Source organism: Saccopteryx leptura, chromosome 12, assembly GCF_036850995.1.
Source record: "Saccopteryx leptura isolate mSacLep1 chromosome 12, mSacLep1_pri_phased_curated, whole genome shotgun sequence".
In the NCBI taxonomy this organism is placed as follows: domain Eukaryota; kingdom Metazoa; phylum Chordata; class Mammalia; order Chiroptera; family Emballonuridae; genus Saccopteryx; species Saccopteryx leptura.
Genome location: NC_089514.1, coordinates 7672308 through 7687958, shown reverse-complemented (window position 1 = coordinate 7687958; position 15651 = coordinate 7672308). Strand labels below are relative to the sequence as shown.

The following is a 15651-nucleotide window of genomic DNA, read 5'->3' as shown; positions in this document are numbered from 1 at the left end:
CCGTGCTCGTAGTTTTCCTGGATATAGATTCTCACCCTGCACGGCTGGCTTTTACCCCTCCTCTGCGCTCCCTGTTAGCAGTCTGGCCCCTGGCGCAGCTAATCCAGGGAATCATGGCTTACCCGGCTCAATGTCCACTTGCAAATTTCCCAAAATAAGAAATACCTGATCTTCATTCTTAAATTATAGGTTATGAAATCAAGTCCGTAAATTACAACCAGCACTTGTTTCATTTCCGATGTATATGAATGGGTGGATGGGTGGGAGGGTGGGTGGGTGGATGGATGGATGGATGAGTGGATAGATGAATGGATAAATTAATACATACATGCATAGTTGACAGGCAGATGGATACACCAGATTGCTATGTAAAAATTGTTTATTTCTGTGAGTCGTGGTCAAAAAATGTTTGAAGACTGTTCTAGACCATCTGCTGGCGTGGAAGAGGGGAGGAGGGCTCGCTCTGGGGTTTACCCCGCGATGAAAGAAGGGGCTCTGCTTGTTCAGGGCCGTGTCCTAAGCCCTTCCCCCCCCCCCGGCCCACCTCCTTCGTCTCTTGACTCTGATTTGCTTCCTAACAGTCAGAAAATCTGCCCAACTCAGTGCAGCCTCCTCAGAACGGTTGCATGTAGCCATGACCTCATACAAACACCCAAGTCGCCACGGTGACAGGAGTGATAGGCAACTTCCTGTCTTGTTTGGTCCACCCTCAAATGCTTCTCTTATGAGGAAGTGCTAATCATGAGTCGATATGGCGAGAATTCTTTTCAGTTGATGCTTTGGAGAGAATTCTGAGACTTTTCATGAATGATTCATTAATTTCTTGAGAACACGACATCTTGCATTCAGCCAAGATTCTGGGCATATTTGTCACTTTTAAATGAAACAGGAGGACAGGCAGGTGAAACGGGTCAGTTGCTGAAAACATTTATGCTGATGCTCTTAGCAGGTAAAGTGATCCTAACCGAGCCGGCTGTGAAGGCTTGCTCCGACAAAATTAATTCAATGGCGAGACCTATCAAATAGTTCTCTGCCCGTTTAGAATGAGCAGTTCCTACAGGTGATAAAATTCTGGTTGGGTGGCATGGAAATGGTGACTTTGGGCCTTAACGAGATTCGCGACTTCTGGGCAAGTGACCCACCTGCTTTCAGAGCTCTTGATCTCTGCAGAGACAGGCAGAGACGTGCCCTGACGTCCCTTACGATCATAGCCCAAGACCCCTTCCCGACCCGAGCCTGGGTCTGCCTGGGACACGCTAACCCTCCCCCAGCCCATCCCTGGCCCTGAGCCTGTCCCACCTGAGCTCCTGTCTTAGGAAATACAGGCTCGCTTTCACATGGCAGAATTCATTAGGTGGGAAGGACAGCCGGAGAGAACAGAGCAGCTCCCCACACAGGAGTCCCCCCGACAACACCTGCTTGCCTCGTTATGTCGGTGGCTTCCTCCGCAAGGGGCCGGTCCAGAGGTTTATTTAAGTGGCTGAATGAAACCATGATGAGTCAGTCACAGAGCATCTCCCCACGGGTGCAGCTCCGGGAATCCACAGGGGCAAGTGCTCAGGACTGAAGCTAGCTGCTCAGCGTTCGCGAGCCGAAGGCCTGAACCTGGAAGGGAAAGAGGCAAGGTCTGGGTTTTGCCCGGATCCCGACGCTGGCACCAGGTCCTGGGAGAATCATTCAAGCCTTTTCCCCTGGATTAGAAAATTGTGAGACTGTAGTTTTGCGTGATTGCTAATCTTCTGTGTCGGACAAGCTTGGTCTCCCCCTCCGCCACGCCTGGCGGACACCCTAGGTGAGAGATAAATTGCTACATAGTGATCGTTTGATTTGTTTCTCATTATCCAGACGTCCCTGTTGTTCGCTTAGTTTGGGTGGCTCCGTTTGTGAGGACGAGGGAAAGAAGAAACTCACGTTTTTAGGCATTATTTCAGGATGTAGCGGGGACATTTTTTAAATGTTGTTTTAGTCCTTTATTTATTAACAGCACTCAATCAGCTTTTATTTCTGAAAATGAAATAACTGTGCGTGTGTGTGTGTGTGTGTGTAAACGCATATCCTCTTCATGGATGAAGTTCAAGCCAATTAATCAGCATTTATATTATGGCTAGAAAAGTGAAATTTCTAGAAAATATGAAAGCAGAGAGAAAAACGAAAACCTAAAATGGCTCTCTGGTCTCTGTGATTTGCTTTTGTGTCTCGTCCCTCATTCATAGCGTGACCAGGGTAACTCTTCTAAAACACGTGTGACCACACTACTCCCCTGTGGTCCCTCGGTGGTGGCTGCAGCCAGAAGCTGAGTGGCATAATGGGTCAGAAGGTCGGGGATTTGGGTCCTGACTCAGCCGCTTGGTCCCGGTGATTTTAATCCCTCCAGCCCTATGTTCCTCACTTCTCGAGTGGGGACAATGCCCCTGTCACAGGGCCACAGTGTGAGTCATATCAGGCGACGTGGGGAAAGAGCCCGCCGTGATGCTCGGCAGAAGGTGAGCCTGCTAGCACGTGAACACTGTCCCTTCTGGTTCCGATTCATTAATATGGGGTTCTTCTCATGCCCCGTGGGCACTGCCGGGGTGCCCGTGGCATGGCCCTGGCCCGGTGCGCTGCTGGATTTTGTCATCAGTCCCTTCTTTCTGTCCCGTTTGCTTTACGCCACCAACTGCCAGCATGCCGGAAGGGGCCTGGAAAGCCTACGAAACGAACATCAGGCCGTTGGGCTATTTTTAAATGTCTCCGGCCAACAACACGACAGTCAAGGGAGGTCGATGAAGAGACGGTTGGGGGGTGGGGTGGGGTTGGCTTCCCGTTTCTCCCGTCAGCACAGGGAATTCAGAACCCACGCGCCTCCGCGTGGAGACGAGGATGCTGCTTCGTGAGCTGTCTTTCTTGCAGCTGTCAGGCCTCGGGGGAGAAAGACTCTGAGGTCCCTCTGTCCCCTGCTGCCCACACAGGAAAGAACGGTTCCAGCTGATGGGGTCTGCCCTGAAACAAAGTAGGAATCACGCAGGCGCTCAAAGACTAGGGTTCGGCATTCATGCCAATCAAAACCCGCTGTCCTGCATCAGGAAGACGCTTCCCCGCGACTCGGCGGTTTTATCTTTACGGTTATCACCGCCGAGGAAGGCGGGCTGTGCAAACACCATTTGGAACAGCTAAAGGCTGGCGTTTTGTAAGAAAAATGGCTGCCAGAGAGCCGTGTCCCTGAGGGTCTCTGTAAGTAGTCGTTCTGTGTAATGCGATGGTTCCGAAGTAACTGGGTTCTTCGCATACACGTACGGCAAAACTCGGAGTCTTCCTTCTAGAGCGAGTCTAAGAGAGAGCTGGTGTTTATAAGGATGAGGAAAGCTATGCCTGTGGTTTAAACACTATGTGGGTGTTGCCGTGGGAGGGGAGAGATGGCAGCTAATAGAAACCGCCCGCTTGGTTCTGCTCCTAAATTGTTTTCCTTGGGTTTTACCTAAATCATCGGTTCTTACCCCATTGTGTTGGCTTTCTCTCTCCCCCTGATCCTTACTTACTGTTTCTGTTGCCAGACCTCATGGGTGAAAATGCTCTTAGTAATACTTTGCCCCGTGGGAGGCTTTATTTGGTTTTAGGGGCCGTCTTTCCCCCTCTCTGTATCCATCTTATCTATTCTTCGAGCCAGTTCACCTGCCATTATCGAAGAAGGAAGAAGAGGACTCTAGGAGAGGAAGCCTTATGGTTGGCTAAATCGCCGTGGTTTGTCTTAGGAAACAAGTTATTGCCGCCTAACCCGCTTGGGCAGCCTTTTCGTTTACGAGTAAAATGTAACGTTTATGGTTGACATTTCCTATTGAACGTTCGGTTCAGCCTTTCATTAGGAAGAACCACGTGAAACTCTGCCTTCCTCAAGCTTCAGCGTTGGCGCATCTCTCAAGCGACGTGAAACCATCAGGACCCATGGCGTGGCACACCACCTGCCCGCTGCGAGTGGCCACCCCGGCATTTCTGTTCTGCCTGGGGTCCCTCTCTCTGCCAGCAGCTTTCCGGCACTCTCTTAAAATAGCCACCAACTCCTCCAGAGCTCACTGCTATTTTCAGACTTGCCTCCACGTAGAATAATTAGTTTCAATCATTACCCACAAGGGCCTAATTTGGGAAATAGTGCTTGTTTTATTTGCCCCCAAACTGTCTTTTCCAAGCTTCGAAAAGCCTACATTCCAAAAAGGCCCGGGCTGTGCAGCCTCCCCCAGGGGCTCGGTAGCCGTGCGGAGAGGACGCGGAGAGGACGCGGAGAGGACGCGGGCTTGGACTCAGTCTCGTGGCGGCATTCCCAGGGGGTGGCGCTGGCTCCCCCCTCCCTGCCTGACCGAGGGCTCCACGAGGGGCAGCCGCCACTTCACAGTGGGGGCACCTGGTTGAGTGAAAAGAGTGGTTCCTCTGCTTAATCTTAAACATCAAGTCCATTGCCCAAGTCCATTTTTTTTTAAACAGTTGACTTAAAATCCACATATCGTAAAACTAACTCCTGCAGCGTCCATTTGGAAGCGAAGAAGTCAGTGGCACTTGGTACCTTCACCGTGTTGTGTGGCCATTTTAGTCCCCAAACATTTTCGTCGTCCGCAGAGAGAAGCCAGTGCTGGTCAGGCGGTCGCTCCCCACCCCTTCCTCTTCCGGCCCCTGGCCAGCGGCGGTCGGCTTTCTGTCTCCGGGGCTTTGCCTGTTCTGGACGTTTCATACCGATGGAATCGTACGACATGTGGCCTTTGGTGCCTGGCTCGTTCACTGAGCATAATGTTTCAAGGGGCATCCATGCTGGAGCAGGTGGTGTTAGCTCATCATTCCTGCTTGTGGTTCAACACCGTTCCATTGCATGGAGGTCGCATACACTGTGTATCCACTCGTCCGCTGCTGGACGTGTGAGGCGTTTCCATCTTTTGTCTGTTGTAAATAGTGCTGCTGTGAACATTTCCTTGTGAATTTTTTTTTTTTTTTTTTTTTTTGCAGAGACAGAGAGTCAGAGAGAGGGATAGACAGGGACAGACAGACAGGAACAAAGAGATGAGAGGCATCAATCATTAGTTTTTCATTGCACGTTGTAACACCTTAGTTGTTCATTGATTGATTTCTCATATATGCCTTGACCGCGGGCCTTCAGCAGACCGAGTAACCCCTTGCTCAAGCCAGCTACCTTGGGCTCAAGGCAGTGAGCTTTTTGCTCAAACCAGATGAGCCCGTGCTCAAGCTGGCAACCTCGGGGTCTCGAACCTGGGTCTTCCACATCCCAGTCCAATGCTCTATCCACTGCGCCACCGCCTGGTCAGGCTTCCTTGTGAATATTTGAGTAGCTGTTTTCACTTTGAGCCAGGTTTGCTTATTTCCTGATTCTCTCTCAAAGCTGCCCACTGCTCTGCTTACAGTCACGGCACCCTCGTCTGCTGTACCACGTAACTGGCATGTTTGCGACACTCTGGCCCTGCTCCAGCCTGTACTCTATGCTCAAGCCCTGCGGCCTTTTTAAAATGCATATCTCTTGTTCACACCCGTCATTGATTTTGAGATTGCTCACCTGATAAGGTACAAAGTCCTTTCAGGCCTTTAAGCTCCTATCTCATCCTTCTGCCCCTCACCCTCTGTGCTGCAGCCATGTTGACCTTTCTGTCCTACAACTGTCCATGCTCTGTCCTGCCACAGGCCCTTTGCACATCTGTCACCATATGATAGCCTGTGAGATGGCCCGTGAAATAGGTTTAGAAGAATTTATAATAGTGTGGCACAATTATAAGTGGGGAAAAACAGAACACAGAAGTGTGAGTGTGTATGAATAGACAGACAGACAAACATTAATAAAATGCACAGGAAACAGTCTAAAGCCGGGGTAGTCAAACTTTTTGTACCTACCGCCCACTTTTGTATCTCTGTTAGTAGTAACATTTTCTAACCACCCACCGGTTCCACAGTAATGGTGATTTATAAAGTAGGGAAGTAACTTTACTTTGTAAAATTTATAAAGCAGAGTTACAGCAAGTTAAAGCATACAATAATAATTACTTACCAGGTACTTTATGTTGGATTTTTACTAAGTTTGGCAGAATAAACCTTTATAAAACAACTTAATATAGTTAAATCTATCTTTTTATTTATACTTTGGTTGCCCCACTACCGCCCACCATGAAAGCTGGAACGCCCCCTAGTGGGACCAGGTTGACTACCACTGGTCTAAAGAGAAATCCACCAAAAGTGTCAGCAGTGGTTGTCTTTGCACAGTGGCATCCTACTGAAAACGTTCTGTTTCCTCTCCTTTACAAAGTACCCTATAACGAGCTTGTCCTTATTTATATCAGTCAGGACGTAAGTCTCTGTTTAAAGAGAAGTGGGGGGGGGGGGAGGAGCACAAAGTTACTATCACAGTCTAAACGCCTATCTAAGATTGAGTCTTAACATCCAAAGACTTGGGGAAGAAAAGAACCTTTGGGAATGTCCCTGAAGACTAGGACAGGGGGACAAGGATGGTTGTCACATGGGAATGTAGAATGGTCACACAAGGGCTCTGTAGTCCACACCTCTCTGTCCCTGTTCTGACTTTCACCTCCGTGAAATCTTCAACTTCCCCGTACTCTGCATTGAACGGTTGCCCTGCTTATCTGTCAGTGCCTTGCGCAGGAAACAGGTGATGAGTCACTTTTTGAAACACCAGCAGTGGTCTGTTGACAGGAGAGCGTGTGGGTGTCGCTACCCTGGACTCCGTGGAAGCAGCTAATGATTAGCCAGTCGTGGAGGCGGAGGCGACGTCTCCTTGTTTGCTTTTGATCTTGCTCAGCACGATAAGAATGTTTAAACAAGGATGAACAGTCATCCGGAATGCCTTTCAGGCCACCGTGGAAGGAGTGTGTTCGTGGACACAACCTCGAAGTGGCTCATGGGCACAGGGGCCCTCGAGGGTCTGTGAGCTCACCCCTCCTCCCCAGGGGTGAGGAAAGCCCGGGGGGGGGGGGGCTGGCTGAACTTGGAGAGCAGGGGCTGCCTGAGGAATCCCCAGAGCCGTGTCACCAGGCCGATGCCGCCGACACACGGATGACGAAACTGACTTCGGCGATGTGGTGGCGTGCGGTGCAGGGACATCACCCAGGTCACGGCTCTCACTGGTGCTCTGCACCTTCTCTCCCAAGTGTACTTGAGCGTGAGACTTGGGCGGACCTGGCTTTTTGTTCTGCCCGACCCGCTTCCCGGCAGTGAGCAGCCTTGCCATGTTACCTTTCCGGGTCGTCGCCGGGATGGAGCGTGACCGTCCATGAAGAGTGCCTGCTGCCGGGTCGCTGGTGCTTCGTCGCCGCGGGCTCCCTTCCCTCCTGTTCCGCCCCTCCCTGCTTCTGCTCTTTAGAGGAATCAGAAACGCACCTGGTCATAGATTATTGGTCATCGGTGTTTTCTTACTATTAAGTTTGGATTTACCCACACCTCATCTGTTAAAATCACTACCTGTTAAAAGTAAGCTCTTGCCTGACCTGTGGTGGCGCAGTGGATAAAGCATTGACCTGGAAATGCTGAGGTCGCCGGTTTGAAACCCTGGGCTTGCCTGGTCAAGGCACATATGGGAGTTGATGCTTCCAGCTCCTGCCCCCTGTCTCTCTCTGTCTCTCCTCTCTAAAGTGAATAAAAAAAAAGTAAGCTCTTAGGCCCTGGCCGGTTGGCTCAGCGGTAGAGCGTCGGCCTGGCGTGCGGGGGACCCAGGTTCGATTCCCGGCCAGAGCACATAGGAGAAGCGCCCATTTGCTTCTCCACCCCCTCCCTTCCTCTCTGTCTCTCTCTTCCCCTCCCGCAGCCGAGGCTCCATTGGAGCAAAGATGGCCTGGGCGCTGGGGATGGCTCCTTGGCCTCTGCCCCAGGCGCTAGAGTGGCTCTGGTCGCAAAAGAGCGATGCCCCAGAGGGGCAGAGCATCGCCCCCTGGTGGGCAGAGCGTCGCCCCTGGTGGGCGTGCTGGGTGGATCCCGGTCGGGCGCATACGGGAGTCTGTCTGTCTCTCCCCGTTTCCGGCTTCAGAAAAGTAAAAAAAAAAAGTAAGCTCTTATTCCAGGCAGTTCTGCAAGGGGCCTTCGGGCGGGGCTCGGGGCACACAAAGGAACGCTGATCCAGTGCTTTGCAGGAGCGGGACCCACTGTCCGTGTCCGGGGGAAGGGCTCTGGGAGGCTCACCCGGCATCTGGTCAGTGCAGCCAGCGTCTTCGTGGACTTCTCACCGCAGTCCTCACAGGGGGCGGGGGAAGGGTTTCGGTGTCTATGAGAACCGTGTATCTCCTCTCCCGTTTTTACTCTTGTCTCACGCCTGACTTTGAGGCCCCTCATGGCTACGCCAGTGGGCGGGGCGGGGCTGGCGCTGCCCTGGGACCAGCTGGTGTGGGCTGGGTGCTGAGGGGTGATGTCACCCCCTTTGCTCTGTAGCCTGCGACACAAGTCAAGCTCATAGTCATTCTTGTCACTTACCCCGGAAAAGAGAAGCCACGGGATGGGGTCCCCAAGGGACGTCCTTTGACTCACTCAGTCTGCAGACACTCGTGGCCAGCGAGCTCCCTTCAGGCCTTATCTCAGGGCTGCCTGCGGAGAGCCGCCGTCCGGTGCTCGCAGGGCGTGGGGCGGGGCAGAAGCGGTATGTGTGTGTGTTGCACCAGAGCCCCTCTTTCTAGACTTCAGGAGGAAGGCTGAGTTCTAAGTCAGCGCCGGTCCAGCCGTGCCTAGAGCTTCTCCAGCCTGAGCTGGAAATGGCTCGGGGGGCTTGTCAGAAGTGCACACCCTGGCCCTGACCTCCCAGGTTCTGATCCGGTCCGGGATGGGGGTCCGCAAATCCGTGGTTTTACAAACAAGAACCAGGGTGGTTCCGAGGAGGCAGGCGGTGGGTTTGTCCCCCGGGATTTTAGAAGCACAGGTGGCGTGGGGGGAGGAGGGAGCTCGGGGGTATTCAGGGGAGACTGTTTCCAGCCACTCGCACCCGCCCTCCCCCTTCCCGCTTATCTGCCCTGGTGGGCCACTCTGACTTAGGAGAGTGTTATTTCTTCCTTCGGCTGTGTAAGCGAAGCAGAAAATTTGAGAACCGACTGTTCTAAATAAAACCATGTGAGGCAGAGTTCAGATGTGAGGGCTCCCAGAGGGTGCTTTTGTTTTCCTTGGACAGTCTCAGGAGGAAGGATCTAAGGGTTGGGCACGGGCGTGTGGGACCACCTCTTTGAGGCTGAGGGCAGGAGACACACCTCGGTTCAGACCCTCCCTGTGACTTCCAGCGGCTCAGACCATGGGCGTCACCATTCCGTGAGGCACTTAGCTCAGGCGTCACCAGTGGCATCCGTGTGTGTGTGGGTGAGGATGGGGTGTGTGGGGTGTGTGGGGTGAGGATGATAGAACAGGAGGTTCTGAGCAGGCGTCCCAGAGCGTGTCCATCACCCCACGACCCTGGGGAGATGCAGGTCCCAGCGGGGTGCGTCTGCGGTGGGCCTGAGACCCTGCATTCCCCGCAGACTCCCAGGTGAGGTCGACGCTCCTGGTCCGTGGACCACGCTCAGAGTCAAGGACCTAACAGGCACTCCGCTCCTGAGGTTTGCTGAGAACTCTTAAACGGTCAACTACCTCAACACGCGGGCAAGCCTATGTTTAGTCCCAGAAACGGAAGGAAAAACCTACCCCGTCACCGGGCGCCGATCCTGAATATTTGGGCAGAGGGTGCTTTTCCATCAGCACTTTTCTCCCGTAAACTGTGAATTGTCCCCAAGATGGTAAGAAATAGTGAAGAAGAGAGCAGAGAGGGATAATGTACTGTGTGGGCTGAGAGAGGGTCCCCAGAGCCAGGCCTCGAATGTACCGATCCAGGCGGCCCTTGCGGTGTAGGAATTATGGTTATTAGGTCTCCTGGAGTTTACCCGCGTGGGAAAGGCTTTTAAATATAAAACAAAGCATAGAGAGAGTACGTTGCCTTCATCCGAGAACACCAACTTTAATTTGGCGTCAGAGTCGTCTGGAGGGGCTGTTAGAATGCATCTCGCTGGGCCTCACCCCGGAGACTCTGATGCAGTAGGTATGGGGGGGGGTACTTGGACTCTGCATTCCTGGTAAGCCCCCAGCTGATTCTGACCAGCACAACTCCAGTTCCCAGAGCCCATCTCCCCAAGTGAAGACTGTTGCCCTGTGCCACCTCTTATAGTCAACCCTCCGGTCGAAGTGGCATCACCAGGAACGGGACTGGTTCTGCTCGGCTGGGGTTTGGGGCGTGAACGGGGGAGTCACCTGTCTCCAGGTGTCTGGATGGTGAGGAGAGAGGAGGTGGTCTCTGGCTGCCGGCACAGTGGGTGGGCTTCAGAGGCTGCGGCTCCCTGAGCTGGCTGGTTGGCTAACCACCCTGGGGGAGCTTTTTAAGAATAGAGCCCCCCCCCCATGCATGCTCAGAGGTTCTGGTGAGCAGCCGGGCTCGGGACGCCCTGTGCGGGGAACAGTGACGTACCAACGGGCGGCGGGGAGCTGCCTTCCTTTTCAGCGATTCTTGGATTCGGCTCTAATGATTCCCTGGCAGCAAAGTGGACCCTTCGTGAAGGGCATTTCCTCTCTGCGTCCCCCGAGCTACAGTCGATAAATTCCGGCTGCATTTTCCCAAGTGCATCATTTCCCATCCGAGGATGGCTACGGGCCAGCAGCAGCTGGCCAAGGGGGTGCAGCGGGGTAAAGCCCCCTCCCCCCAGGAGCAGCACTTATCCATAGCCACCTGGCGCTGGGCAGCATCGGTGACCCAACTCCAGAGAGAACACTTCCCAGGCAGACACAAAGTCAGCAGGAAACTGAGGCAGTGATTTCAGTAATCGGCTCCAAGGAGCAATCCCTCCCCCCCACTTTTGTTTGTCCTTCACGGACTTGAGGAGTTTCCCGGTTCAGCAGATGATGGTTGTGGAGTGTCACTGGGCACCACGCCTGTGCCAGGTGGGCTTTATAAAGGTGACTCGGGGCTAGTCCCAGCCTTATGGCATCCGCTGTTGGGGAAGGCAGACATTGAACTGTCTAACTCAGTGGTTCTCAACCTTTTTTTTTTTTTTTTTTTTTTTTTTTTTTTGCATTTTTCTGAAGCTGGAAACAGGGAGAGACAGTCAGACAGACTCCCGCATGCGCCCGACCGGGATCCACCCGGCACGCCCACCATGGGGCGACGCTCTGCCCACCAGGGAGCGATGCTCTGCCCATCCTGGGCGTCGCCATGTTGTGACCAGAGCCACTCTAGCGCCTGAGGCAGAGGCCACAGAGCCACCCCCAGCGCCCGGGCCATCTTTGCTCCAATGGAGCCTTGGCTGCGGGAGGGGAAGAGAGAGACAGAGAGGAAGGCGCGGCAGAGGGGTGGAGAAGCAAATGGGCGCTTCTTCTGTGTGCCCTGGCCAGGAATCAAACCCAGGTCCTCCGCACGCTAGGCCGACGCTCTACCGCTGAGCCAACCGGCCAGGGCCAGTTCTCAACCTTTTTAAGGCCGTGACCCCGTAATACAGTTCCTCATGTTACGGTGACCCCAAACCAAAAAATAATTTTGGTGGCTACTTCATAACTGTAATTTTGCTACAGTTATGATTTGGAATGTAAATACCTGATATGCATTATGTATTTTCCGATGGCTTTAGGCAACCCCGCCGGGGTCGCGACCTACAGGTTGAGAACCGCTGGTCTAACTGTAGGAGCCACAGAACAGCTAGCATGGTGGGTGATGAGAGCGGACCACCCAGCGTGCTCCCTGCCTGGCCCGGTCTCATCTTCTCCATGGCGCCGGTCATTGTAGAAATGACTGGCTGAGAACTTGCTTGTGCAACTTGCTTGTCCCTCCTGTGGTGGAAGGTGCGTGAGGGCGAAGACCCGGCCATTAGACCCTAGCATCTCAGAGCTCTTGGATGTGAGTGGCCCGGGAACCTGGGTATTTGGTACTAATCTAGACCCTGGGACCCTGAACCCGCTGGTTTTACGGGGATGAAAAAGATTCTGACAACTTGTTTGGGAATATTTGTGCTAGAAGGCTAGAAAGAGAATCAGTTGCTACAAGTCATGAGTCCCCTGGTGATGTCTCCGTTTCATTAGATGGACAGTGTGCTTTTCCGTGTGTGGTGCTTGGGTTTGGTCACCTGGTTCTTTGCATGGTGAAGCCCGCAGGTCTCCGCATAAGGCCAGTTGAGTGACCCTGGACCACACGTCTTCTGGCTCCTCCGGCTGCCACCGGTGGGGACACACGCTGACCTGTGCGCTCTGTCTTCACAGTTCTGCACGGAGCTAAACCAGCCGATCCTGCCCAACATCCGCAAGTGGAAGGGGCCCCGGGGATGCTGGAAGGCCATCGTGGCCGACACGCCCTCAGCGCAGCTCCGGAAGGTACCCTCGTCGGCAGAGCCTGCGTTTTTGTACCGTTTCATTGAAACGTCCTTTGTCTCTTGTCGCAGACATTTAAAATGTTTCCTTTGCCAACGCCCCTGATGCGGTTTTTGTCTCGCCGCCCATTTTGGCCATCGCTGCAAAACGCTCTGGTTCTCGGTGCGTGCCGAGAGGGGCGCGCAGAGCGGCCCGGGGGGCGGAAGTGGGCGTGTGGGGCGTTGGGGGGATGGGAGGATCCTGGGCGGAGCCGCACGGCACCCGGGCTAGTTCTGTCCTCCGTCCTCAGACGCTCTTCCCACAGTCCTCCCTCTGCCAGGCGTGCGCAGACCCCGTTGTTCACAGACTGAGAACTTCCTAGCCGCTTCCTGCACACGTCCAGGGTTTGCTGTCAGCGGTAGGACTGTGTGTGTGAGCATGGTGACACTTTTCAGCCGATTTTAATTTTGAATTTTCGTTCATTAGTATCACTCATGTGGCTGCCGGTATACATTTTCACTCTTTATTATTATTATTATTATTATTATTTTTAATGAATTTATCAGAGTAACGATTGTGCAGGGTTCAGGTGCCAATTGTGCAACATTCATCCCGCGAGTACTCGCTGAGTGTTTGCTTGGCGCCGGGTACCAGTGTTGTAAGTGGCAGGTTGTCCGGATGCCAACCCACCCCCGGGATCTTCTCATTTTGATTCTCAGCGTTGCCATTTACCAGCTGTGGGATTTTAGGGACATTCCCCCACCTCTCTGAGTGGCCGAGTCTTCGTCTGGGAGGAGGAGCAGCTACCTCATGGGATGGGTGATTAAAAAGATACCTCTGGGCCCTGGCTGGCTGGCTCAGCGGTAGAGCATCAGCCCAGCATGTGGAAGTCCCAGGTTCGATTCCCGGTCAGGACACACAGGAGAAGTGCCCATCTGCTTCTCACCCTTCCCCCTCTCCTTCCTCTCTGTCTCTCTCTTCCCCTCCCGCAGCCAAGGCTCCATTGGAGCAAAGATGGCCCGGGCACTGAGGATGGCTCTATGGCCTCTGCCTTAGGCGCTAGAGTGGCTCTGGTTGCAACAGAGCGATGCCCCAGATGGGCAGAGCATCGCCCCCTGGTGGGCATGCTGGGTGGATCTCGGTAGGGCACATGCGGGAGTCTGTCCGACTGCCTCGCTGCTTCTAACTTCAGAAAAATACAGAAAAAAAACAAAATAAAACAAAAGCAAAAAATGCCTCTGTGCGTGGTCTGGGCTTCCCCGCACCCACTACCCATGAGAAGAGAGGGGCGCAGGCACCCCTGTCGGTGTGAGACCTCTGAGGGAGGGGAGGGTAGCAGAGAAGAGCCTGCTGTGGCTTTGGGGTCCCCCTCTCCAAACTAACGCCCCTCTTCTCCCGCAGGGGGCCGGGTTCTCGGGATTCCTGTGGGACACCGGGGCCGGGGTGGAGCTGAGAGACGCCGCCTCGCAGGAGGGCTCGCCGGGCAACGGGCACAGGAAGCCCTCCGTTCCCAGCCCGTACCTCGCGCGGTTCAAGGTACCTGCTCCGTGTCACCCTGAAGGTCCTCGTCTTCTAAAAGGGAAGAGAGAAGTCCCCTTTGGGCCGTCAGCCAGAGAGGCCAGCCGCGCCTGCGTGCCTCAACGGTGGTCTCTCCCGGGGTTCCGCGGCTGGGGGCCCCGTCCAGGGTGGGAAGGAGAGGGGTTTAGGGGGGCTCGGGCCCTGATATGCCGGCATCTCGGCAGGAAGGACAGCAGGTGCTGGCTCCGCAACCTGACACACGTCAGAATCACCTGGGGGGGGATTTTCTTCAAATCAGGGATTCCTGGACCCGGCCCAAGGCCTACAGAATTTCTGGGCTAGGGCCCAGATGGTCCGTTCTTCAAGAGCACCGTCCTGTTTCTTTAGCAATCCCCTCCCCCCAGCACTGGTGAACGGGGACGGGTGTCTGGGAGTCTCTGGACGGACGAGAGGCCAGCAGAGCTGTTCTGAGGACCTTCTTATTAGCAGGCAGAGGGGGCCCCTCGAGGGATCATTTGGATTTGGAGGGGGTTGGGAGGAGCCTCACTCTGGTTTGTGGGGCCAGGACACCAGAGGAGCCCTTACCTGTGTGGGCATCTGTCTGTCTGTCTGTCCCTCCAGAGTCAGGAGCAGCAAGCAGACTGGGCAGAGTGTTCTGGCTTCCCTAAATGCCCTGGGAAGTGTGAACCAGCGAAGCCAGCTGCAGAGAGTCAGACACTGGGCGGCGGAGGGGAGGAGGGGCCAGCAGCCAGCACGGATCACCCCCTGACCTTATCCCCTGTCCCCGTGGCACTTACCTGTGGAACCACAGGGCCCAGCAGCCCCACGAGCCACCTGCTGGGCATTGGGGATGTCCCGTTCTGTGTGCTCCGGAGCAGTTCCGGGGCCTGAGAGCTGCCCCAGCCCCCAGCACAGTCTCTCTCTGGGCCCTGGGACCCACGAGCTGGGGAGTGTGTGACTCTGGTTGGGGCTCATGCTCTCCTCACAGCTGCAGCTGCAGAGATTCTGTGAGCACACACCCACCTGGGGCGTCTGGGGTGGTGCTTACGGTACTGATGTGGAAACCAGCCGGGCACCATCCTTGAACCTCCTAACCACATTCGGGGTCTCCTTTGATGTAAAGCGGCTGCACCAGCTTCGGCCAGACCCCCCACTGTCTGTAGAAGGTGGGCTGGTTTTACTGGCCAGTGAGGAAATGCTCTCCAGTCAGGAATGATGGGCCCGAATTCTCTAAATGCAGCAATCCCCTCGACAGGCACTCAGCCTCCTGGACCTCACGTCATGTTCTAGGCCACACAGATGGCACAGGACAGAGATGTGGCTTCTCTCTCCGACCATGCCGGGTGTCCCTGCCCACGGCCTGAAGGTGGTTCCCTCTGTGGTCAGAGCCACAGCTGCCGAGAGCTCTCTGGGCCGGGTGGTGGTGGTGGCAGGCGGGGGTCACATCTGGAAGACAGAAGCGGCAGCCACCGCTTCCTAGCCCCCCCCCCCCACGCCCTCCTTCCCGGCAGTGTTTAATGTTTGTTGCCGTGACAAACGGAAGTCAGGATTGCCAAACCCGGAGCTGCTGAGCAGTGCCGCAGAGCTCAGGAGACCAGCTCTGTCCTCACGGTTCCGCCCCAGCACCCACGGTCCCCCCCCGGGGACGTAGGACAGGGGCAGAGCCTGAGGTCCGCCAGCTCTCACCCTTAACACGTCAGGTGGGAGGGAACATGGGGCACAGCGGTCTCCAGAGGGGAAGAACCCATCACGGGATGGGGTGAGGTATGGGGAAGGGGAGCGGGGAAGGAGCCAGGTCCCAGCAGGGGGTCCTGGCAGGGAACCCCC

At 54.8% G+C, this 15651-nt stretch overlaps 1 protein-coding gene across 1 annotated transcript in view; it reads left to right on the top strand.

Annotated features, from left to right (window-relative positions):
* EEPD1 (endonuclease/exonuclease/phosphatase family domain containing 1) overlaps nt 1–15651 on the top strand; it is a 93732-nt gene that overhangs the window by 68437 nt on the left and 9644 nt on the right. Inside the window, exons 4-5 of the mRNA XM_066354126.1 lie at nt 12220–12330; nt 13708–13842. Coding sequence (XP_066210223.1) covers nt 12220–12330; nt 13708–13842 — 246 coding nt within the window. The remainder of the gene's footprint in view (nt 1–12219; nt 12331–13707; nt 13843–15651) is intronic.